Source organism: Taudactylus pleione, unplaced genomic scaffold, assembly GCF_031769625.1.
Source record: "Taudactylus pleione unplaced genomic scaffold, aTauple2 ptg000201l, whole genome shotgun sequence".
Lineage (NCBI taxonomy): Eukaryota > Metazoa > Chordata > Amphibia > Anura > Myobatrachidae > Taudactylus > Taudactylus pleione.
The window spans coordinates 29,633,147-29,660,199 of record NW_028284603.1 but is presented as its reverse complement, the minus strand read 5'-3'; the positions used below and the strand labels follow the sequence as shown (position 1 = coordinate 29,660,199).

Here is a 27,053-nt window from a genome sequence, read left to right as displayed (position 1 = left end):
CACTTTGTGGCACTACTCAGACAAACTTAGGGCCTGATTCAGCATGGAACGCACAGGAGAGAACGCAAGCGCTTGGTCGATGTTATTGCTCTGCGCATGTGTAGAGCTTGCCAGTGCGATCAGATTATGGTACGCAGACTACACGCAGTGTGTACGCAGGCTGAAACTGATTGACTGGAAGTGCCATATGTGGGTGGTGACGGGGGGTGGTCAGGCGAACGCAGGCTTTATAACGCCGTTATAGGGGCGTGCATAATTAAGGCAGTGTGGCGGCATACGCAGTCATACTGTAAGCTGTACACAGGAAGCGGCCAAAATCCTGCGGCAGGTCAGGTCAACCACTATTATGCTAATGGGTCCGATGGTTCTCGATGTTACCGATGTTTACGCTATCTTGCGTGCTGATCAGGCTGTGAGTAAAGGGAGATGGGCGGCTTAGAATGGGACTGGGCGTCTGCAACTTGTGCTGTGGTCTCCGTTCGTATGCATTGATTAGCATATACTTGCAGCGGACAGGTGCGTGCGTCTGCTAGCGTGCGTTCCTTGCTGAATCAGGCCCTTAGATAGAAATCATGTAAAGTAAATGAATGGAAGGGGTTGAATTACAAGTTTACATTTTGTTACTTGTACAAATAGAAATCAGACCTAGAGAAGAGCCTCTGCTGGGTACACTAATGCTGCGTATCCACTAGCAGATATTAATGAGCGATTGCACGATTACAACATCGTAATCATGCAATCGCTCATTAATCGTGCTCAAATCGTGCACTATAATGTCAAAAACGACCAGCGATGCGCGCTCCCGCTCAGTGACAAATGCTGGATTTCTAGAGGGTGGTTTCCAAATGCTTGATTTTAGAGCGAGTGTGGACAGTCCATGAAGAGGGCAGAAGTAGTACTTAACCAGCTTTAATATGTTACATACAAAGTATATTGTGTTGCATATTTCCAGCATATACAGGACCAGCGATCACAGTAACCCATTATATGTGTCAGTGATTCCCAACCTCGGTCCTCAAGGCACACTAACAGTCCTGGTTTTAGTGATATCCATGCTTAAGCACAGATGGTTCAATCAAAATAACTGAGGTACTGATTAAATCACCTGTGCTAAAGTATGGCTATCCTTAAAACCAGGACTGTTAGTGTGCCTTGAGGACCGTGGTTGGGAATGCCTGATATGTGTCATACATAGTGTATTGTGTTGGATAATTCCAGCATATACCGGACCAGCGATTACAGTAAGCCATTAGATGCAGCAATAGGTCCATCCTGTCTGAGCTGAATTTTTTTCTTCAGATGCCAGCATCATTCCAGAGCTTTGGAGCAAGACCGGGAGTCTGGGGGAGCGGCAGAAGAACTTAGCACTGCCCTGGACATATTTATGTACATATTGGTCTCCTTATGTCCTGGATAGTGTATTATTATTATACAGTATTAATAATTAACCCTATTGATGGTCTATAGCAGTGCACCCCTAACAGTGCATGTTTTCCACATGTCCTAGTTGGTGCACAGGTATATTTATTACTAGCTGACACATTTGCAAAATTCCACAGTTGCTGCTAATCATTTCATTTGTGATACTGAGAAGAACATGCAGCACTAGTAATATTCTATTATATTACTATTTCTATTGTGGTCATGGTGTGTGCTGGGGAGGGGGGTTTCCAGGCAGATGGAAACCCCCCTGCGTTTGCCTTTGCCGCTGGTCGTTTCAGACATCAATCATCGGCTGAACATGCTGGTCAATCTGCCAATAACGACAGATTGGCCATGTTCAGGGATGATGGAGGGTGCCTACACTGAATGACTAATCGTTCAGTGTAGGCACTGCAGGGGATGGGGAACGACGGTCCGATAACGACCTCATCTGCTAGTGGATGTGTGCCTTTTGAGGTATACATTTACTAAAATGCAGGTTTATGGAAGTGGAGATGTTGCCCGTAGCAACCAATCAGATTCTAGCTATTATCTTCTAGAAGGTGCTACATAAATGATAAGTAGAATCAAATTTGTTGCTATGGGCAACATCTCCATTTCTATAAACCCACACTTTAGTAAATATACCACTTCTATAAACCCGCACCTTAGTAAATATACCACTTCTATAAACCCGCACCTTAGTGAATATACCACTTCTATAAACCCGCACCTTAGTAAATATACCCCTTAGTTGGGAGCAAAGCAAAAGAACAAGTAACTTTGCACTTGGGCCAAACCATGTTGCACTGCATGAAGGACAGACTTAAAATGTGCAAAGAGCTTTAGATTTGAGAGGGGCATGTCCAAATGCAAATTTATATTGCAGTGTAAAATAAAGATTTCCAGCATTTGTGGGCTACATGCAAAAGCAGCCAGTATTTACCCTGCATGCAAAAATATATAAATGTAATTGCAAACATGGTTTGTTCCAGATACAAAGTTACTTGCTTTTTTCTATTAGCTCCCAACCAGTGGGGGATTTTACCTAGGGGCTGCAGCTGACCCCTCCTCCCCCAGTAAAATCCGCCAATCCGCCACCTCGGTGAGCCAGTTGCAGTCCGTTGCTTCCGGTGCAGCCGATAATTTGTGCATGTGTGGAGCCGCCGCCGCTTGTGTGCATGCGCCGGTCCAGCCATCTGCCAGATCCAAGGAGCAGGTGCCAAGATCCAGGCAGCGACAGCCCCTGACATCCAAGAGGGTAGGAGCCGCTGCTGCTCCCAACTCAGAATCAGCCCCTAACTGTACTGTAGTTATGATATGGGCATAGTGCGATATAAACCTTTTGTGTCCATTTTGTACATTTGCACTCCTTGGAGGGGATTAGCTACTAGCTACCACCTATCTTATCTTATTATTGTAACAACTTTTTTAAAACTTAATCTTTGGAATCTGTTTTTGGAAACTTCCCCTCTACATGATCCTGGGCCTGAGAGTGAGAAGACGTTGGGGACTGGAGGTGGGTGATGTAAGAAACTCATCCAGAGGGGAGTTTAGGATGAGCATTCTGTGGGCCTACTTTCATGTCCCGCTATCACTGAAGGCCTGCCCGGGTGATGTTTGCTCAGCTGAACTGACTGTGATTAATTGCCAGAGGATCCCACTGAAGCTTAGGGACATTGTCTGGCTCTCTTTCCATGGAAGACTTTATGTGAGGGGGTGTAGAAGTGCCGATGATCGTGGTTGTCCAAGGGAGGAATGTCAAGGGGAGGAGCAGACCATGGACCACTTCTTCTGTGAGTGCCCCTTTAACATAAAGGTTTATAGAGCAGTTTCAAGAGCTTTACGTATCCCATGCCTTTCAGGGTTGAGTTACCCTGAATGGGCTTATGGAGCATTTAAGGCATATAGGAGGTTTGATTTGAGCACCATTTTTTTAAGTTAGTTTAGCAGTTAGATTTTGCACATGGTATTCACGCTGTCAGGTTTCCGTTAGGGGCAAAGTCCTCCTCTGTGAGATGATGGTGGAGGAAATTCTGCATGAGGTGAGATGGTTGATGGATATTGATAAGGGAAGGATGGATGCTGTCAGTTAGTCCTGGTTGTGGCGCCATCTGAAGCCCCCGAGTAGGTGGCAGAAGTCCTTTCCTTTATTGATCTTATGACTTTCTTCTATCACATTCCTGGGTGTTGAAAATGTTGTGATGTGAGTGATTTGCATACACCCAGAAAGCTTTGCTTCTCTTTCTGCCACTTAAGGGTTAGGGCTTAGCGTCTATGGTGTTAGTCGGGAGTGTGTAGAGTAGGTGGGGACAGTAGGGAGTTAAGGTAGGGGGATGGGGTAGAATGGGGCAGGTTGTGGGATAAGGTGAAGTGTGTTAATTGGATTTGTAAAATTTTATGTGAATTTATGCATTTATGATGTATTTATGATGTATTGGTTTGCAATTTATGATGTATTGGTTTGCAAGTTTTTTAAATAAAACAAATCCAGGCAGGTGCATGGTGAATGATATATCGGGCGGTTGTACACCTAATCGTGCAGTGTGTACCGCCTGCCCGATATATCGTTCAGTCAAACCATCGGGCGTCGCATTGGTGGGTCGCATAGTGTGTAGCCAGCATTAAAAGTTGATTGTTTGCTATGGGCAACTTATTATCTTTATCTGTCTCTAAGGTTTGAAATATTTCCCTTCTTGGAGATAATACAGACAGTTGATTTTTGTTAACATTTTACATTGTACTCAGTGTTATCCTCATTCTGCTGATGTGTTTCATAGGTTCCGTTTGGTTAATGTTTAGCTGAGTGGTTTGGATAAAGGTACATGTACTTCACAAGTTTGCAAACCTACAAAGGTGTAAGCTTATGGGGGGAGAGTGGGACTTCACCAGCAAGCGGGTGGCGCATCATGTAAAGAGGGCCCTGGTATTGTCAACGGAATGTGGCCATGCCCCCCCAATGCTTGACCATGCCCTCTAGTACCAGATCCCAATGACTTGGAGAAAGCTTAGCTTTCAATGGTCACCCCAAACCTCTCCAAAAAACAAAAATGCACTCAAAGAAAACAAACAGAAATGGACAATAGATGAATAGTGCCATAAGGCCTCAGCCTTTCAGCTGGGAATGTAAATATTGTCCTTGTCCGGGGCAGAAGGCTGAGCAGAGCAAAAGTATATAAAACTGAATATTAAAAGTTCATAGTGCAGAGTGTCATACTCTGTGCAGAGGTGCAGGCGTAGGCCATCAGGTGTAGTAGCCCATCACCCGTACATCTCCAGGCACCCCTACACAGACAGCACCATGGGCTCCAGACAGGCCAGAGGACCAGATGACGGCACATAAACTACTAGTGGAGCTTTTAAGATACACAGCGTACATGTTATTTACACCTGATCTTAGTCAAAGGGCCGAGATCCAACACAACAAGTGGGCCACCAACCAGGAACACTGGTGAATGTACCAGACTGTACTAATGAATTATTAGTTTTTGCTTCTGTTATTATAAGAAACCACAAACATGAGGTCTCACAACCACTGCTTTATATGGAAGCAGATGTTGCTTATACAGGAATTAAGGCAAGGTATTAGTGTTGAGGGGAGCGCTATGCAGTCCCCATAGTAACGGTTGTGTGCTTCTGCATGCGCAACCTCTGACCCAATGCACCTTCTGTGCATGCACGCCATCACCGCACATCTTTCTCTAATGTCCTCCGAATAGTAAGGATGTGTCCCTGAGTGTCTCCCAAGAGGAGATTGTGTCAGACACTGCTGGATACACTTATAAGCGACTGTGTCACCACCACTTATGGCCCGATATATTCCACTACTGCCACTGCATGTATCTGCAGGTGCATGCTCTATTCCACCACACACTACCTGCATTAAACCCACTCCTGACCGGATGTCTTATACTACATGTTCCTGCGTTGTGCTGTATTGACCCTGTGTTGTCTCACATTCTAACAAACAAAGATAAACAGCGCTCTAAAGTATATATTTAAAATATTTAATATATATGGTAGAATCACATTCATGAATTTAAAACAGTAAATGAGTGTACACACTAGTTACTCAGTCCTGATCATTGAGATGGCGAATCAGTGTCTATATGGAAGTAGTGGTAAAATATATGATCCAGCAGAATATTTACCCAGTCCAATATCCACAGCGGTGTGGGGTCCGTATAATAATTGCAGATGTATTGGATGCAATAGGTATCCCAGACCGCAAATTGTGTGTATGGCTTCTTGGGACAGGTCCGGTGTCCAAATATGACAGGGTCCAATTAGCGATTGCAGCGATTCGCACAATGGGGTCCCCAGGGCACCGGTCCAATGATAGTCTGGAATCATCAACACTTCAATAGGCGATAAAATCCAAGGAGCTCGTCTCTGGGTCAGGAGGAGTATTGCAGTGTGTAGTAGCCAAGCCCAACGCGTTTCGCTGTGCTAAGGTCACAGCTTTATCAAAGGTAAGGGTATTATGGCTAAACAGGCAGTTTATACTCATAATCCAAAGTGGCTGCTGATTAGCAGCTGTTGTATTTTAAACTTTCCATTTACATCAGAAAATATTTAGACAATGGTGATAGCATAAATAAATAGCTTAAGGTAGACAGACCTTTCTGAAAGATATGGGTTCAAGTATTTTGTGGCATACATTATAACCAAGATTGTTGGTACTTACCGATCACGATCCTCTCCGTCCACGTGATGTAAACACACACACGTGGATGTGGGGAGGAAGTGACGTAAGTGTAAGTCTTCTATTGTATGTAAGTGGTTCAGCGGTGCTCACATGGTCTGTTTCTGATCATGTGCTGCAACTGCTGAATGTTTACAAACACTCCCGTTCACATGATACCTAAATATGTCACGTGATACGGGTATATATAGAACACAATATTAGTGACACCTAATATCTTTCATCTTTTTGTAGATCTTAACAGATTCATTCAGGACCTCTGCAGAAAAAGGTATTTTGCTAATAAATCTATCTCCAAACAGTCTGTGGAGGCCTTTCCCATTGTGTTGGACTCTACTGACATCCCAGCAATTAATGCACTTGGTGAATTATGGGAGGAAAACAGTACAGACCCACACAATGATGAGACAGCCCAGATTTTTGACATCAACAGAGATCAATTCAGATTGAGGTCCGAGTTTTTTCACATTAGGCACAAGAGCCCTAATGTAGAATGCTTTTACAAAACCACTCTGGATGACTTCCGGATGCTTTGCGGGAATAATAAATCTAACCATAGGAAATCTAACTTGAATAAATGGGAGGAAAAGGCTCTTAAAAAATTGATGAAAGATCCCTCCTTAGTGATCAAGGAGGCTGATAAGGGAGGGGGGATCATTGTCCAAAACAAAATTGATTATGTCTCGGAAGCATTGAGACAGTTGGGGGATATATCATTTTATGAGAAACTTCCTCATGACCCCACAAAAAGCTTTTTGCTTGAACTACATTCCCTCCTTGATGGAGCACGGGAAAATAAGATTATCTCCAAGGATGAATTCAGTTTTCTTTACACACCTTTTCCTGTTGTTCCCATATATTATCACTTACCAAAAATACTTCCTGTCAATCACTCTGCGATGGGCCTGCGTAGCCTCTGCGATTGTAGAGGTCGCGCACGCGCACTGCGATGCATGTGCATGCGCAGAATGCAACAATCGGCCAATTGCATGCGTATTAGCAACTGCGATCCAAGCTGAATCAGGCCCTATATACATTAATATAGGGGCCCAGGCCATGCACTCTCTAATGGTTAGCCAAGCCTCTATATGGTGGCTGGCCACATCCCCTCTGGTTGGTGGCTGAACATACCCCTTAAGCATGGGCCCCTACCACCGTATTCACCTGGAGGGCCCTTCATGCACCAGTCTGTCACTGTCCTCGTGCAACTGTGCAGCACATAACGATTTTTGTTTCCAGTTTCCATCTGTGATTTAAGCTGCAACCAAAGCAGAGAGCACAGAAAAGACCATGCACCACTGCCAGTATAGAAATGGACATAGGGGGTGATTCAAGGTCCCACGCTATTGCTATCGCAGCTGCTGCCATGGCAGCAGCTTTGTTAGCACAATTACAATAATGCAGAAGGAGGCATCCTGCCTTCTGCATTCATTACTGTTTTGAGCTGTGTCCATGGATGCAGCATTGGAACATCTGCGAGATCCTCCGGAAGCTTGAATGACTATGGGGTCACTCAAGCTTGCAAACGCAGTTGCTCAAAAGAGGCCAGGAAATCTCCGTTGGCCGATGGAGATCCTGGCCTCTTCCCTTGCCCCCAACGGTGTTGAAATGCCACCATTTCTGGAATCGAAGGACGTCGCCGTCGCCTCCCCACCCATAAGCGGCAGCAGACTGTCAATCACCGACAGTCTCCTGTTGCTCTGCGTGCGAACACACAGGACCAGTACTGCACAGATACAGTTAGCGCACATCTCTGAATAAGCCCCATAGTTTTACATACCACTGTCGGGTAATAGCACAACTTATAATGTGGCACTGCATTTCTAACACACAGAATAAACAGAGCTATAATAGACATGAAAAACTGACACCTTCAAGGGTTTTTTCTTCTTTTGTTGTGTGTGTAAAATATAACTTCATGACTTTTAACTCTGCCGCTGTTCTAAAGGACTGGAGACCTGCCAACAGGATTCTGCTGTCTAATGATATATTTAGATAAGAAGTCTTTACAGACAGAACTTGAGTATTCTCAGCATTCCTGCATTACCAGTCGTACAATGCAAACATAAAGGAACATTTGCTGAATAACTTCAATGCTAAACCTTATTCTATGATACTTGACACAGCCCCACCTAAATAAGTCACCCAATGTTCTCAAGAATGCAAACCACACAGCCTGTGAATTTAGTGGAAAGAAACATAAGACCTCATTCACTTGTATATTAGAAAGTGTTACTATTATTTATGGTGGATTTCAGATGTAAGTTAGTCTCCCCCATATAAATAAAATACTGCTGTTTGCAGTGGATGCATTCTGTCAACTTAAACAATATTAACATTAATAATATTAATCTATATAATAATGCTCTAAGGTCTGTCTCATCTCATACATGTATGTGCCCCCTTCAATGGCTCCCACTGCTAGAGCGACGGGATAGACCCTAGCCAAATAGGAGAAGGACCTCCTGGAACAATTAAGTAATAGCATGCAGCAGTGGCATAACTAGGGCATGGCCGCCGGGGCTCGTGCCCTGGGTGTTGTGGGACCGGCGGCAGCACGGGGGTGTGTGTCGCCACCGGCCATGGCACAGGCCCGCCCTAGTCAGCCAGTGTAGTGCAGACCACAGTGAGTGCGGTCCGTACTACACTGTTACACACACATGTGTGTGTTTCGGCAGCCAATGAGTCAGACAGACTCTCATTGGCTGCTGCGCCCACTACCGGAGCCGGGCTGTAGCTCACTCATGAGCTCCGGCTTCCGGCTCCTGCAGTGGGTGATGGGAGAGACATCATGTCATTATGACGTCTCTCCCATAGAACCGAATGGGACCCAGTGGGAGGGCGGAGAAGCAGACAGTGGCGGGCGCGGGGGATTCAGGTAAGTCAAGTTAGTGTTATGTGTGTATGTCTGTCTGTGTGTTTTATGCACTATGGAAGGCACTGTATAAGAGGCAACTCTTAGGGGGGATCACTATTGGGGGCCTGCATAAATGGGACCACTACTGGGGGCACTGTATAAGGGGCACAGCATAGGGGGGATCACTACTGGAGCCACTGTATAAGGGGCATTACTGGAGGCCTGCATAAGGGGGATCAATATTGGGGGCACTGTATAAGGGTCACTACGGGGGGCCTGCATAAGGGGGGCCACTACTGGGGGTACTGTATAAGGGGCACAGCATAGGGGGATCACTACTGGGGCCACTGTATAAGGGGCACTACTGGAGGCCTGCATAAGGGGGGCCACTACTGGGGGCACTGTATAAGGGGCACAGCATAGGACGGATCACTACTGGGGCCACTGTATAAGGGGCACTACTGGAGGCCGGCATAAGGGGGGCCACTACTGGGGGCACTGTATAAGGGGCACAGCATAGGGGGGAGCACTACTGGGGCCACTGTATAAGGGGCACTACTGGAGGCCTGCATAAGGGGGACCAATATTGGGGGCACTGTATAAGGGTCACTACTGGGGGCCTGCATAAGGGGGGCCACTACTGGGAGTACTGTATAAAGGTCACTACTGGGGGCTTGCATAAGAGGGACCACTACTGGGGGCACTGCACACTGGGGGTACTGTATAAGGGGTATTACTGGGGGCCTGCATAAGGGGGACCACTACTGGGGGTACTGTATAAGGGGCATTACTGGGGGCCTGCATAAGGGGGGCCACTACTGGGGGTACTGTATAAAGGGCACTACTGGGGACTTGCATAAGAGGGACCACTACTGGGGGCACTGCATAGGGGGACTGTATAAGGGGCACTGCATGGGGGGCACTGTATAAGGGTGCACTACTGGAGGCACTGTATGAAGGGCACTACTGGGGGTACTGTATAAGGGTGCACTACTGGGGCACTTTACAAAGGGCACTACTACATGGGGCACTGCTACTGGGGACATTGCATAAGGGGCACTACTACAGTGGGTATTGCAAGAGGGGCACTACTATTCTGGGCATTAAGGTGCATATGGAATGTTAAGGAATGTTCCCAGAGTGATGAGAAAGGGGTGTGTGTAATGTTGACATGCCCCATTTTTCAGTGGCTACGCCCCTTGTGGCACGTGACCATGCCCATTTTTTGGTGCACGTATATAGGGAAGAGAGAGGGGCTCCATTTTCAATTTGCCCTGGGCTCCATATACCCTAGTTACGCCACTGGCATGCAGCCACCGGAGGGAGGGGATGAGATGGAGAATGGGGGTGGAGTGGGGCATAGCAGCGGACAAAGAGGGGGCAGATTGTGAAAGAGCAGGGCATGACAGGATGGAGCTGAGCAGCGGACAGAGGTGGATGGAGTGAGACAGAGAAACGGGGCAGGGCGGGATGGGGCGGAGCAGCAGCAGACCCAGCATATGCCAGATTCCTTTACTATAACTCGTAATATTAATATAATCACTACCTAAGACACACACAAACCATCACTCCCTGCCACATCCAATTGCTGTGATACCTCATCCTATCTTCAGTAGAGCCGCTCCCTTTGATCTCCACAAATTGTGATTCCTCAGTTGTCACAATTGTACTGTTGAATTATTAGTTTATCCCTCAATTTGCTGCCTCCACTGTGTGCAAACAACAATTATTTGTTACTTATACCAACTTGTATTAATTCTTTATAGCGACACCTGATTGCATTATACTAAAATGTAGAAAAAACATTGAAAGTACTCCATATTTAAAAACATAGGGCCTGATTCAGACCCACTCGCGAGCGGCTGTCCGCTCGCAAGTGGGTCGATGTTATGGACTGAGCATGCGCACGACGGAGGGAGCTCCGTCGTGCGCATGCGCCAGACGCGACGAGCGAAGGAAAGTCCTTCACTCGTTGTGTCCGATCAAAGGGGGCGTGCTGTCAATGTTGATTGACAGCACGCCCCCTTTGGTGGGCGTGCCGGGGGCGTGCCTCCCTGACGGGGGCGTTCCCACGGGAACGCCTCCCGTCAGAAGCCGGCCCACTGACATCACTAGTGATGTCAGTGGGAGTGATTTTGGCTCTGATAGAGCCAAAATCACTCCGGAGCTTGCGGTTGAAAACCTCAACCGCAGGCTCCGTCTCGCAAATTCGATGGTCGCGATGGTCTCGACCATCGCGACCATCACAATGCACGCTCGTATAGCCTGTGGGTGGTGACCCACAGCTATACGAGCGTCCAGGAGGACGCTCCATGAAAATGGAGCCCGGCCCTCATTCAGAGCGTGCGCTCTGCTCAGCGTACGGCTCTGAATGAGGGCCATAGATCATAGTTGTTTATGATAGTCAGATATAGGACATTTCGAAAGGTTCTCATTGAGTGCCACTTAAGTGGGCATTTTCATTACCAGCTACCTCAACTACAAATGACATATGCTTATTTAGGAGTAGTGAATAGACAGAGAAACAAGGAAAAGGTCACAATGAGCTAAAGTGCTGACTAATATAATAAATAAAATATATTTTTTAAGGTCATTAAATCTAAATACAAATTAGAAACCTTTGAAAAAGTCACGTATGTTTCTTTGCTCCCCAGCATAATTGTGCCGAACACTCAGGCCGCAATAAGTGAGCCAAAGATGTCACGTATATTTGTGTGGTAACATCTTCTCCACTTAGCTTCAACACATAAATACAAAAGGTAAGTTTACACATAACAAGGCAACGTTAATGTAAATCAATCTCCACAAATAATTGAAGGATTTTTTTTTTCTCATGCAACTTTTCCTAAACCAGATAAGCACACAGAGGGTGTAATGGTTAGTATTACTGCCTCACAGCACTGAGGTTGTGGGTTCGATTTCCACTACGGTCCTAACTGTGTGGAGTTTGTATATTCTCCCTTTGCTGGCATAGGTTTCCTCCGGTTGCTCCGGGTTTCCTCCCACACTCCAAAAATATACTGGTAGGCTAATTGGCTCCTAACAAAATTACCCCTAGTGTATTTGTGTGTGTGTACAAGTGGTAGATAATATAGATTGTAAGCTCCACTGGGGCAGGGATGGATGTGAATGGTCAAATATTCTCTGTAAAGCTTAGCAGAATATGTGTGCACTATATAAATAACTGGTAATAAATAACTGGTAATAAATAAATAATTAAGACAAACAGGAAGTTTGTATTGGATTATCACATATAATTATCTGACAGTCCATCTGAAAGATGCTCTCTTATATGCAAGTTGTTACATTTTATGTTTGTTTCCATTTCATGTTTGTTTCCAACAAAGCAGATATGCATAGGGTAAAAGAGGATACAATGGCATAACTTCAGGAGAAAATGGAAATTTTGTGTCTACAGTCTACACAACATCTGGGACCAAATATATCCAAATAATGACCACACTTTGTATTGCTGGAACAGTCTTACACAAAACTAGAGGCCAGGGCCGAAGTCATGGTAGGCTCTAGACTTGGAACTGTAGATTAGTGCAATTTAACATGTCCATGCCAGAAATATTACCTACCTGCATTGCACATAACGGGTTTAAAACACAACTAGCAGGGCAGATGTTGGAGGTGTTCTCAGTATCAACAGGCCTAAACAAAAGTGAAAATCTCGGAGTCAGCTCCACCATTTACGTTAGGTGCCAATGTATGCTAAGTCATATCTGGTTCCAAGTATAGTGTACTGAGCCATTTATTTTCCAAGTATGGTATGCTGAGCCTCACCTGGTGAAAGTATAGTATACAAACCATATCCGGTGCCAAATATGCAAAGTTCAGCCATATCTGAAGCCATCTACAATATAAAGAGCCATATACTGTATTGTATAATATGCAGAGCCATATCTTGTATAATATGCTGAGCCATATTTGGTACCAAGTATAATATGCAGAGCCATATCTTGGGTCTGGTATAATACATTGTACCATATTTGATGCCAAGTAAACAGAGTTGCTCTATATCAGTTGCCACTATTACTCAATAGAAATTTCTTATCTAGATAAACCAATCATGTCAGGGGGGATGGGGGTGTTAATATTTATCCTATTGTCCAGCATAGTCTGACTATATATATGTTATGATTTTTCCTTGTTGCTTTGAACCAAAGAGAGGCAACAAATGGCTCTTCAGCTGTTGTGGATCTACATGTCTCAGTCTCTGACTGGCAGGTTGTATTGTACTTTTATTCCACAACAGCAATGGACATTTATATACTACCAGCTGGGATACCTGGCATGCTCGGGTTGAAGAATGGACCTTGAAGCATATCTGCAGTCTTCATTTTATACATTGCAGACCAGTATTGGAGACCAGGGCATATGAAAATGTGCTTGGAGGAAATCAGTAACTGTCAGTGCAGGTGTAGTGTGACAGTTGATCCTCCAACTTTATCTCTTTTGTTGGAGTTTTGTCTGGCCCCACTGGTACAGATCAGCCTGTACCTTCAGATCAGTGCAGTTTTAGGCATTGGAAGACATCTTGAGTGAACATGCTTAAACAAAAATTTAAAATCAGAGACTCCACGGTCTACTTGGTGGGCACCATGATCAAATACCGTCAGCGTCAGCCCGGCGGGGAGAAATCCTGACAGGGAAAGGTAAGTAACCTAACCCTCTCCTCTCCCCCCCTAACCCTCCTTTAGGGGTGCCTAACCCTAACTTCCCTGCAGGGGAGCCTAAACCTAGCCCCCTCGGGGGGTGCCTAACCCTAACTTCCCCCCCTAGTGCCTAACCCTAACACCACCTTCCCCTAGCCCAACCATAACCTTCCCCAGGGGTGGGGGTGCCTAACCCTAAGTCCCCCGGGGGTCCCTAAACCTAACCCCCCATCCACGGGCTAAGTGTTCTACTTACCCGTCAGAGGATGATCGGGATGGCGGGGGTCGGTCTACCAACGTTGAGATTAAGATAGGTGTTGGCAATTCCACGGCTATCTTAAATCCCTTGTCGGGCAGGATGAGTCAGGATTTAGACCGGTGGCATCGCGTCCGCTGGTCTATTAACTACATTCCATAAAAGTGATGCACAGTAACTGTGTAAATAAAGTAATGTTATTATGGGAACCAATCAGATGGTTGTTTTAATTTCCTAAACAATATTTAAAAATAGTAGACATAGGGGCTTGTGTAATAGAGTGCAACTTGAAGTTGCACCCTATTACATAAGCCCCATAAACTGATTGGTTTCTTTATTACACAGTCACTTGTACACCTGTTTAATGAATGTCCTTACAGTGAAGTGACATATGTATTGAAGTTCTGAATGTGTAGATTTACTGTGTGTCTATAATTGTGTGATTATGTATTTTCTAGAATACTGTATGCAATAGTCTTATATATATAATTTGCTTAGTCCCTTTGTCCGGAACGCTCTTTGAATTTGAATATCTCAAAGACTAGTTAAGATATTAATGTAATTCTTTTGCGACGGATTTCAATCAGCAATACATTACAGAATTTGGAATAAAACTGTATAAAATTTGATGGAAAAAAAAATCGACAAAAACCATAGTAAATGCAGTAGCATAGCTAACCTTAAAATGTCAAGAAAACTACCAGAACACAGAACCGGAACAGTGATCCAGGGGAAGCGGGATAGGGGTGACTGCCGCCGGCTGCTGTTCTCACGCACTACTGGTGGTCTGTGCTCTCACATGGACCCGGTGCCCTAGCCATGTGCGGACACTGTTTACATTCTGCCCAGTTCGGCTCCTCACTGGCCGCCTGGCAGAGTGACGTAGCCGTTACATAATGAGGGAGGGCACGTGGGCACCACAACACTCGAGGCAGCTGCCATAGGGGGTGCACTTCCCTCACCTACTTTTTCCAACACGTCGATTCCAGGCTCGCAACTCCCAGCCAATCAGCACTGGGTTTGCGCCTCGAAAGCAACGCCTCTTTTCTCTGCTTTCCAGGAGAGCTGCCGGCAGCCGCTGATTGGCGGGAGGCTGGGAGACGGTGAGGCGGAGTAACAGTGCATTATCATTTGCATCTATAGGGGCTCAGCTTTCAATACCCCCAGGAAACAGTCCATTTTGCTTCAGAGTCCATGGACAAATATATCAACACGTCGATTCCATGATCTCAACTCCCAGCCAATCAGCACCGGGTTTGTGCCTCGAAAGCAACACCTCTTTTCTCTGCTTTCCACGAGAGCCATCAGCAGCCGCTGATTGGTGGGAGGCTGGGAGACAGGAGACAGTGAGGCAGAGTAACAGTGCATTATTATTTGTATCTATAGGGGCTCAGCTTGCAATACCTCCTGGAAATTGACCATTTTGCTTCAGAGTCCATGGACAAATATATCATCATACTTGTGAATTGGCGAAATGTTACAATAAAAAAATCCCCCAAAAACATAAAAGGCGTAGCCTAGCCAGTTATTTCCCACACATCTTTTATGATCTAACCATTATCTAGCAAAGCATTTTCCATACGTATGTTCTGGGTTCAAATTGGCGAAATGTTCGCCACGGGCATACTAGTTTTGAACATAAAATGTAAAATTTAGAAAATGATTAAAATAAGATGTCCTAATATAACTAGGGCTTAATTCAATTTATTATGTTACGGAAACATGAAAATGAGTGTCTGGGACAGTGTGCAAATTTAGGTTTAGTCTTAGTCGCTTATTTCAAATTGTAGTTATTTTAAATTCACATTTTAGTCTCTTTTTTTGCTTTTAGTCAAGATTTAGTCAGTGGACCTCATTTTAATTTTAGTCAATGTTTTAGTTATAATTTTAACTGGTAGTCTAGGCTCAGTACCGTTAACTAGTAACCTAGGCTCAGTACTGTAAACTAGTAATCTAGGCTCAGTACCGTTAACTAGTAACCTAGGCTCAGTACTGTAAACTAGTAATCTAGGCTCAGTACTGTAAACTAGTAATCTAGGCTCAGTACTGTTAACTAGTAATCTAGGCTCAGTACTGTTAACTAGTAATCTAGGCTCAGTACTGTTACCTAGGCTCAGTAGGCTGACTGAGAATGTGTATGACTTACTGTAGTACTCCTCCCATATATCATATACAAATTAATGCCTTAAATTTGTTAGAAACAAGTGCAATATGCAATCATATTTCCTTCACAGGTCATATTTATTTTCTTCAAATATCTATAACACATAAGTGTTCTTTAAAACATTAAAATAACCTTATTTCAAAAATAGAAAGTAGTGTATGTTGTACATACACATAGAAAGAAAACTGTATAAAAGACAGTATTAAAAAATACAAACTTACTGATTACAGCCAAATTGCTGAAACTGCAAATAATCAGAATAATGCACGTTAGCTAATCTGTGATTTTCCTGTATTTTACGTAATACAGTTCGCTTATCTCGGTTTAGTTTTAAGATGGCACTTCTCTCCAAGATGACCCTTGAACTGTTGTGATGGGCTCTTGTCAGGACCCCTGTGTAACACTAAACACCCGCTCAGCAAAAGCTTGTGACGCAGGCATTGCAATTTGCAAGTAAATCTAGGGCCAGAGCAATGTTAATTTTGACAAGGATTTTAAATTTAGTTTTAGTCTTTTATTTGAAATTGAACACAGATTTTGTCGGAATTTTCATTATTAAAACTTTATTGTTATCGTTAAAATTTTGGTCAGGAAAGCTTTAATGGGATTAATATTGTATCAGCCCACAAAATAGATGTTTGTGTGTGTAACAAATTGACTTTAGCTAAATTAATTGTTATTGTACATTTAATTAATAGCCCCATCCCCAGAGGTGCAGGGGGTGCCGCTGCTATGGTGCCCGGACTGGCCTGGGGCCCAGCCCTCCCCCTTCACCTATGCCAGGCCTCTATCCGCTGCCCCCTCCCCGACGCACTCCCCCCCCCACACCGAGTGAGCCGACCGAGAGAGGAGGTGTGCCTGTCCTGCGCAGCGCGACTCTGGAGCCGATAAGTCGGGGAGTGAGGCAGGATTGGGGGGGGGTGGAGTGCGGAGGGGGTGGCCATGAAAATTTTTCTATGGGGCCCCCCTAGGTCTAGTTATGCTCCTGCCAGTAATATTACTTCCAGGAAGTCTAGCATGCAGTATGGCGTTCACTCAGTCTGAAGGGAGCCTATTGGAAAGTGGGTGTGGCTTTGCAGAGATGTGGGAGTGGTTGGTCCAGAGGTTTTATATGAGCAGATAGTGGGCAAAGATTTTTTTGTCACAATTTAGGTTTTTTAATTGTTAGAAGGAGTGTGCTCTGTATATATGTGGAGTTGTATTGTACTTATACAAAGAGAGTTGCTAATATTGTTAATAATATGTGAATATACCACAGTAGCTGTGATATATGAAACTGATTGTCTATAAAATAATTTGTTCAGGATTGGTTTTCATTTTTCTGATTCAGAATAAGATGTAATAAAGGAGTAGTGTATTGATAGGACAGAAAGAGTAAAACAAACAAATATTTTGCTATCCATGTCCGCTACAACATGGGCCTCAATTCACAACAAGTGATAATACTGGTTGTGTATGATAATGGTGCTCCAGCTATTCAGCTCCCAACTGTCATCTGTTTGAAAAATGACAGTTGGGAGCTGATTGGCTGGAGCAGCATTTTTTATTATTATTATTATTATTATTATTATTATCCTTTATTTATATGGCGCCACAAGTGTTCCGCAGCGCCTTACATAGTACATAAAACTAATAAGTGAAAAAAAAACAAGTAACTTAAAGTACATTATAGTGAAGGACATTGTATACATTGCTGCAATAGTGATTAAAACACTCACAATAAGCAGCAGGGAGTTGGCAGAGACGTGTTAGGTGCTCTTATGAGGAGTAAGGAGTAGAAGAAAGTGTAAGGAGAAGCACATGAGGGAAGAGGTCCCTGCTCGTGAGAGCTCACATTCTAAAGGGGAGGGGCAGACAGACAGGTGTGACACAGAAAGAGAAGATAGGAAGGAGAGAGCATTATGTGGGTTAGGATGAGAGCTGGAAGGCCTTGATGAAGTAGTGGGTCTTGAGAGCCCGTTTGAAGATATGCAGTGAGGTGGAGAGTCTGATAGGGAGAGGGAGAGAGTTCCAAAGTTAGGGAGCAGCACAGGCAAAATCTTGGAGGCTGGAGTGGGAGGAAGTAATCAGTTGGCAAGAGAGGCAGCATGCATTTGTTGAGCTAAGTGGATGGGCGGGACCAATTGTGACCAATTGTCATGGATCTCCGGCCAATCCGAGAATCGCCGCCCGTGACTTTTACAAGTTAACTCAGCACATGTGGTTAAATAAACCTGATAGCTGCTATAGCAAAGTGGAACTTTAGTGTTAAATACAGGGTAAGCCTTTGCTCTTATCTGCTAAACAATTATGCAAATAGGTAACATGGGCTAAATGAGGCCTTGGGTCATAAAAACACAGTTCCAGAACTAGAATTAATGTTTTAATTCAAGAAAATCTTCAACGCTGAGTTACAAAAATTACAAGATTTAATAATGTTACAATAAAAGGTTTCACACAAATGACTCACAATTTCAGAAATAAAATAAAAGGGAAAAAACAAACCACCTTGACTGTAAATGGTGCGAGACCGGGCAGTCTCAATGACGAACTCTGGATCACTCTGTACCGCACGATAGCCCCTCAGAAATTTATCATACACAACAAGTTTTATCATTCATTGTGAATGATAAAACTCATTGATAAATGAGGCCCTATGAGCCTTGCTATTGGGGAAGGCCACTGGATACCCTCTGATAGGTATATATACTTGGTAGTGGATTCAGCTTTCACAATTGCTCATCCCAACTTTTAGAATGTAAGTTCTAAGCTAATCTAAGCTTTTAGAATGTAAGCTCTTACAAGCAGGGCCATCTACCCTTACTTTAGTGTCATTTACTTCTTACTCACCACTAGGGCACCTAACACTTAGTTGCTTTTGCGCTGTTGCTTATCTGGGTGATATGGTCGCTAATGTAGCAATATATATTATCCATGTCCTATATTGTATTGTTCTGTAAGTCACTTGTCTACAATTTGTTTATGTACTTTGTAAGGCGCTGCGGAACACTTGTGGCGCCATATAAATAAATGATAATAATAAATGATAATAATAATCCCAACTACCAAGTATATAGTACATGTCATCTCAACATTAACATTCAAAGGACAAATACAAATAGTGTATAATCCTCTTACCCGAAAATAGTACACAATGACCTAGTAAAACATTAGAAGAATGGTTAGTATTGGCATTTTTTCTTAAGCAGTATTTTTAGCTGAGGATTTGTGGGAGGGGTAATTTCTTGTATGTATTTTAATCTGATTTTACAAGTTGTAAAAGGAAGCCCCCTAACGTCATGCGAAAAACCTGAGCATTTGTATAAATATGTTTTGTTTCCATGTTATGAATAAATCAGACCATTTACTAAATATTTAATTGACAATTTTTTCTTTGATTATCACTTATGTTTTAACATGTTTTCTTTTCTAACTTTCAGTCTGGACATTATCCCATAGACAGACAGGTATATCAATGGTGCTCTGCGGTTATAATGTGTCCATGAAAGCTTCCTCCTAAATCCATCCCCTTCTGCCACATTTGTTCTGTACCAATTTCTGTTAATTTACAAATCACTGTATGACAAAAAGGCCTTGCTATTGATTGTCAAGCCTAGTAAGTCAATTGTTAAAGTGTTTTAGCAATGCAAATGTTTATTGTACACTTCCTGTGTATATTGTACTATGTATAACTTCTTGTAAAATAACAAATGTTGGCATAGAACTACTATATTAATGTTTGTAGAGTGTGTTTAGTAATGCAAGTTCATACCTGTGTATATGTCCCAGCCGACCCCACTTGTAAGTCCTTTGTTTTAACTAATAAGGTGCTGTCTATTCAAAAGAAGATCAAACCAATTGAAGTATAGAAAATAGCACAGTAAGACATTCATTAAGGAACTTTTATATCTAGAACAAAAAAATAATGCAACAGCCTATTTTGGGCAAATATTATTCTTGTTATTATTATGTTATATTATATTTCAGTGCAACTTGTACAGCGATGTGCTCTGAAAGTTATCTTTTGAAATGTGCCAGTGCTCCATCTGAGCAATTTGAACAACAGGAAATTTAAAGTTTAATTGAATGGGCTGCATTAAGGATCTGCTGGTCAGGGCAACCCTGCATAGTGGATTTTTACATTGCTCAGGAATTATTCTTCTGGTGAGATCTCTACTGAATAGATTCACTGTGAAATGCTTCCATTATTTGTATGTGTATTTTAGGTATTTTCAGTCCTCCTTCTGCAATCCTCTAAATGTGTATGTATATGTACGTGATTTTGTTTTGTTTTCTTTTGTGCTATTTGTCTTTTAATAGAGCTACTAAAAATAACATGAAATGCATGTGTAATATACAAATATAACATTACTAAGGGAGCAATCCAAATATTTGCGAAGGGCACAATGTCACGTTGCCACGGCGTTAAAACGCTGACAACGGCACCGCATCTCGCACCCCTCGCTGCCCGCTCCAAGCCCGAATTTGCAGAAATTTGCTCAGAGCCATATGGGGCTATGCACTTTTATGTGAATTTGAATTCGGGCTGCCGTCCAGTGTGGCTGTTGTCGTGATGACTCGCACCCGTCAGATCATTGCAGACAATTGGATTGAGCCCTAAAGCTGTGAAACGATATAACTGCCCCTCAGGCAGTGTGAACCCCAGTTGGGACTGTTGCTACCATAGATTGCCCAAAAATATTTATTTCTCAGGGAAAAATAAATTCATGGTGAATATTGCATGGTTATATTCTGACGGAATGATACTCCCTTACTTCCAAACTTTTCCCGGATAGAAATACTTTATTAACTAGACAGTGGAAAATATTTAGCAGAGGGAGAGTGCCTTTGCAAATAAATCTATAGCTATATACTGTATATCATAAAAGGTCATTGTAATTCTCCAAGAATGTATTTCTATATTAAATACAACTGAATGCTATAAAAAGCAATTGTATAGGTACAAATGTAAAAATCGTATTATGTATAAATTCATAAATTCATAAATTTCAGCAATCATCATTTTACATTAGTCAAGCCTCATGGAATAAAATGGAAAACCAATAGATTTTTTATTTAATTTCAAGGGTGAATTTTACCAGAGAATATATGATGCAGGAATGGGCATTACTGTTGGGCTTTAGGGCATTATATGGATGTAGATATAATTAGGCTCCTTAATAAATTAAGTTTTTGCAGGTTAATTATTAATATTCCTCAAAGGTATGAATCTGCAGTTAAACCTTAACAACCAGTGAACATTTAGCTTTTATCTGTCCCATGCAAGTTAGATACTGAAGACAGATGTCTGATTGGTTGCTATTGTTTGGTCCTCATTTGCAGTTTGTGAAATGTTAGTAAACAACATGCTTTGTGTTATGTTTAATTTCCACAGGTGAAATTGTTAAAATTGTGTGTTTTTTTTCTTTAACCTACATTAATTGGCTATTAAGGAGCAGAAGTTACATATGATTTGATACATTTATTTTCTATTACCTACATTTCCAAAATCATTTGAGGTTAACATCCACAAGCAGATTAATTCTATTTACTAGGCAGACTCAGACTTCTAAAACTATTGTGCTCTCATCTGTAGTTTTCTTCTGGTGTAATCTCAGTACACACTTGATTGTGATGTAATAATGTAGCACCTTAATCACTTAAGAAGCTTTGGGCTTTCTTAAACAAGACCCAGGTCATAGCTGTCTTGCATAAAAGATTTATTTCCATTAAAAGGGAATTGATATGGACTTTGGTCTGGACTGGGGCCAGTTCCTGGTGTCTGAGACCTTTTAATTCACCAACATAAGATAGTTTTTCAAAACTGAAGAGCTTGCTAAGCCGAGGTGAAAGAGACATTGACAGAGAAAATATAAACAGAAACGATCATCAGCAAAGTCACAAAATTGCAGACAACAGCATAAATAGCATATTGCCCTGCTTTGTGACATTGTGTGCCTATAATGGAGGGTTACATAATTGTTTGGGGAAATAATGCGGCTTGGCATATCAGGATTATGGTAATTGGGGAGATGCCTGGTCATACACACAATTCCAAATGATTTAATATTGACAATGGAGATGATTCAGAGATTGATGCTGGATTGACAGGCAGTGGCCTTTTAGGGTAGGGACAATTGCACAAATCAGGGGGGGTGTCACCTCTGTTTTGTGGTAATGCCTAGGCTAATGACGCAGATTTACTGGCCTCGTCAGCAGAGATGGTAGCAGCCATTCCGAGTAACCTTAAGAGGACTTTGATGGCCGATACCTGCCCAATGCTCGTGCTGCTGATTAGATGCTGCATCTTTGGGTGCAGCAGTGGATCAGAGAAGCTGGCAGTGGGTGTATTTTTACATAAGACACCTCCTGCAGCTTTTGCATATTTTTGCATAGATGCTGCGTACAAAGACTCAGCAGCATTGCCAATAGCATCCATCTCTGAATCAGACCCAACATGCTTAATTCAACTATAAGAGGGGAGGATTGTAATAATGGCAGAAGCGGGCATTCCCAGTTCAGCAGGTAGGAGTAGAGTTATTTTAGCCACACAAAAAGCCTTGATTATATTTCATCTAGAGGGCTAGAAATCGGGGATCTGTCACTACTGTCCATTGGATTACTTTTACACCATCCGGTTGCAGTTTATACAGGAATAGTGCTTTTCTATGCAGACTTAAAACAATGTAACTAAAAAGTTAAAATGCTCAAATCCTAATACAAAATGCCCCCTTAGTTTTTGTTGAAAAACCCTATGGGCATTTTGTTCATGTTGCCACATCCAAAATCTTCTCACACACAAGTAGGGAAAGAGTTACACACCTGTAAAGGGGGCACATATATACAATGCACAGAAAAAAGGAGGGGCAAAGAAACCCATACTGAAGATTGTTCAGAGATACACACACAAAGGGGAGGTAGCACATATCTGGAGGGAGAGAATAGAGGGCAAGCAGAGATGGGGGAGGGGATGCACAGGTGTACAGGAATAGACACAGTGCTGCCTGTGTAAAGAGATGCCAGCCTAATTTATAGAATTTGTGATGAGACCAGGGCACCCCTACCCCAAGGGACCCCCTGCTATCATGGTCTAGACGTCATCCTGTAGGAAACTTATGGTATGGTTTATGGCCAATCTGCCCTTTGGTCCATCTAATCTACAATTTGTGTGTATTTTTGTTTCTTGTTCTATTTTATTTACATTTGAATCGATACGAGGGTTGTTCAAAAAGTAATGCCTAAATGCTCACAACTCAAACGTTATTATAGATACAGATTTGAAAATTTTTTGCAGTAATATACTTTGAAGTTTTAGTAACAGAATGACTCTACTCAAAAAATTCACTATCTGCCCTCAAACATTTTCTCCACCTCTCAACCCAAGCTGTGAATGCACTTTGGAAAAATTCCAGTAGTTGGTGTTTGACCCAGGAACAACCTCTATGTCTTCAATATGTTGACCCTGTAGACAGTATTTGAGAGGGCCAAACAGATGAAAGTCAGAAGGGGCCAAATCAGGACTGTATGGTGGATGTGGCATTATTGCCCACCCCATTTTGGCAATGGCCGCAGATGTTGCCATCGAAGTGTGGGGTCTGGCATTGTTGTGGTGTAACATGACATTTGACAGTGGAATTGTTGACCTTTTTTTGCGGATGGCTTCTTTCAGCTTCTTAAGTGTAATAATGTATCAATCACTGTTGATTGATTGGTTTGGTTCCAAGTAATCGATGAGAATAACACCTCGGCAATCCCAGAAGAATGTGGCCATGACTTTGTTTATGGATCGCTGTGATTAAACTTTTTTGGCCTAGGTGAACTTGGGTGTTTCCATTGCTTTGATTGGGCCTTTGTTTCTGGTTCATAAAGGAATACCCAGGTGTCATCTCCTGTAATGACATTTTCCAAAAATGTCTCAGGGTTGGCTTCAAAGTTGGTCAAAAGGTCATTGCACACTTCCACCCTCTGGGCCTTATGATCCCTGGTTAATTGCTTTGGAACCCATTTAGCACACACTTTACGATATCCCAAATCATTGATTAGTGTTGGCTACATTCAAGTTCATCACTGATATCTCTAATGGTCACACGATGGTCTTTCTGAATCATGGCATCAACTTTGTGTCGGTTCTCTGCTGTCACTGCAGTTGATGGTCTGCCACCACGAGGTTTGTCGCACACGGACGATTCTCCCGATTGAAAATGCTTCATCCACCTTCTCACATTGCTATAGTCATTTGTACTCTCACCATACACTTTTTTCTGTCTTCTGTGGATTTCTGTAGCACTGCAGCCTTCTCTTTCCAGAAATACAATTATGGCTCTTTGTTTCATCTTGTATTCCATGATATTTCTTTAACTACCTAAACAAAACTACATATATAGTTAGCAGACATATTAAACTAAAAACTGACAAAATTTCAAGTAAATGTTGCTTATTATTTCAGAGTTATGAGCATTTAGGCATTACTTTTGGGCAACCCTCGTAGTATATGATTGCCCCATGTATTTTTTAAATTATTTTATTCTAGAATTTTCCACCACAACTGTTAGAGTTACTGTTCCATGTAGTTCTCCTCCATTCTGTAAGACGGGATGGGTACGAGAGGCGCCGGCATCCTGACCACCGGAATTCCATCTGCCGGGATATTGAAAGTATCTCCAGAAAGATAGCCTTATCTTATATTATTTTTCAGTCTTCTTCCTTCCACTTTGAAAGTGTGCCGCCCTTGTTCTAGAAATCCTTTTATTTTAAAAACTGCCTTCCTGAGCCTGAACCTGTCACCTTTCATTCTGGATATTTGGATCCCACATGCATAATATTAACATTCCATTCCTCAATGTAATCTAAATCACTACATGTTTACCTAGTAAGATCGATCATGTGTACGATAAACAAAACATGATCCAGTACTGATCTCTGACATTCTCCACTGGTTACCAGTCCTTTACACCACTGTTTAAAGCAGTCTTTGTCTCCTGTCCTTTACCCGAACCTTTATACAACCTTATACAAATTGTCTCCTGTCCTTTACCCGAACCTTTATACATTCCTACATATTTATGGCAATCCCAAGAGTTCAATTCATTTATTGTGGGTGACTGTATTCAATGCCTTGTTAAACTCAAAACAATCTGCTGTGTATACATTGATCCACTGATCCATCGTGATCTATCACTTTAATTACTGAGCCAAATATTCTACTAAATTTGTTTGACATGATTTTCTAGCAGCAAATCCATGTTGCGATGGACCTGTAATTTGTTTGGCTCATAGATCTATAGTTATTTATTTGTTCTTTCCTGTTGCCTATTTTTGCTTTGTAATGAAGGTGAGGACATTTTTAACAGTGAATATATGGCATATGTAGTTATTTAGGCTATCTGCGATTTCTTTGTCTCCATTAATATATACAAACCACTTTGCTTTTGTTTTTTCTTACTATGATTTAAAATGTGTAATTTTACTATTTTAGCTAGATTACATTTTGTCCCCCTTTTACAGACTAAAAAATAGAGGTGTGAGAAATATTATCTAGGCTTTCTGCACATAATTAGCTGTTATTAAACACGTTTCTCATTGGTGCAAATCTGCTTTACTGCTGTTTGTACTGTATATTAAAACACAATTACTAATGATCATTAGACTCCAAGTTCCCTCCTATGGTGGCATATTTATAAACCAAAATTTGCAGGATAGCTCTCAAGAACACACATTTTCATGGCTTGTGCTAGGGGGGCTGGAGGGCTACCCGCAAATACATAAGGGTCTCCTGAATCTATGTACAAGGACCACAGCAGATATTATACTGTAGTAGAAATTATAGTTATTGGGACCAAGTCCCAATACTGAATAATTATGCCTCATAGACACTAAAGTGTGGGTTTGTAGAAGTGAAGATGTTGCCCATAGCAACCAATTGGATTCTAGCTATTATCTTCTAGAAGGTGCTAGTTAAATGTTAAGTAGAATCCGATTGGTTGATATGGGTAACATCTCCACTTCTAAAAACCCTCACTAGTAAATATACCCCTTATAATCAAATCTAAAATTATGGACCTGATTCAGACCCGCTCGAGGGTCGGGGGGGGCGTGGCTGGGGGTGCACAAACGGAGGCATTCCCGAAGGAATGCCTGCCGTTTGTGGGCAGCCCAACTGACATCACACGTGATGTCAGTAGTGAACTTCCTGCTATATCAGAGCAGGAAGTTCACTGGGGCTTGCGGTGGACGAGACCCTACCACAAGGGTCTTGTCGCAAGCCCGATGGTTGTTGATAATCGCGACCATCGCCAGGCCACCCGCTAAAGCTGAGGTGGTCACCCACAGCTTAGCGAGCTGCCTGGAGGCCGAGGGAAAAAAAACCCAGCCCGCCCTGATTCAGAGCGAGCGCTCGCAAGTAGCGAGCACCTCTGAATCAGGGCCTATGTCCTTTTAAGTTGGTTGCCTGACTAACTGCTTGAGAAATTAGATTGTCAGCAATCAGATAAGTCACTGTCGTGCCTGATTGTGGCAATTGGAATACTACCCAAAAGACATAAATGCCCTATCATTATCATTCACCTTCCACTGACACCTCAGTGATTTCTGCTGAAAGAGAGAGAGAGAGAGAGACATTTGATTGTGATTGTAGGTACTGTACTAAAATTGATGTTTTGTTTGGGAGTTCAACACTAGGTCCTTCCACCCTGAGAGAGGGAACTTTGGGGTCAATTCAATTATCTGCGAGTTTGCGAATATGAGTTTGTTTCATGAAGTTTCGCACTGATGCATGCTCCAAAGAAACACTCTATCCATTTAAAAATGCCAATTTGTGCTACTCACGGCAAGATTTCACACATTTTGTACAATAAGTGAACTGGGAGAAGAGCATGAAAAAGTGGGAAACCATTCTGGACCCCACAAAAATGACAACTGAGATAACAGAACTATATAAAAGGCTGTTCGTGGCCATAACAAAACTACTGGAGGCTCTGAAATGGTGTCAAATGGCAGTTTTTTGGACTTTT

General features: G+C 42.6%; 1 protein-coding gene across 2 annotated transcripts in view; it reads left to right on the top strand.

Annotated features, from left to right (window-relative positions):
• KCNH1 (potassium voltage-gated channel subfamily H member 1) overlaps window positions 1-27,053 on the top strand; it is a 541,044-nt gene that overhangs the window by 10,774 nt on the left and 503,217 nt on the right. The window contains exon 2 of one of the 2 annotated variants that reach the window (XM_088477542.1): window positions 19,485-19,511. The exons of the other annotated variant lie outside the window; for it this stretch is intronic. Within the exon in view, the coding sequence (XP_088333668.1) occupies window positions 19,485-19,511 (27 nt within the window). The remainder of the gene's footprint in view (window positions 1-19,484; window positions 19,512-27,053) is intronic. 2 annotated transcript variants of the gene reach the window in all.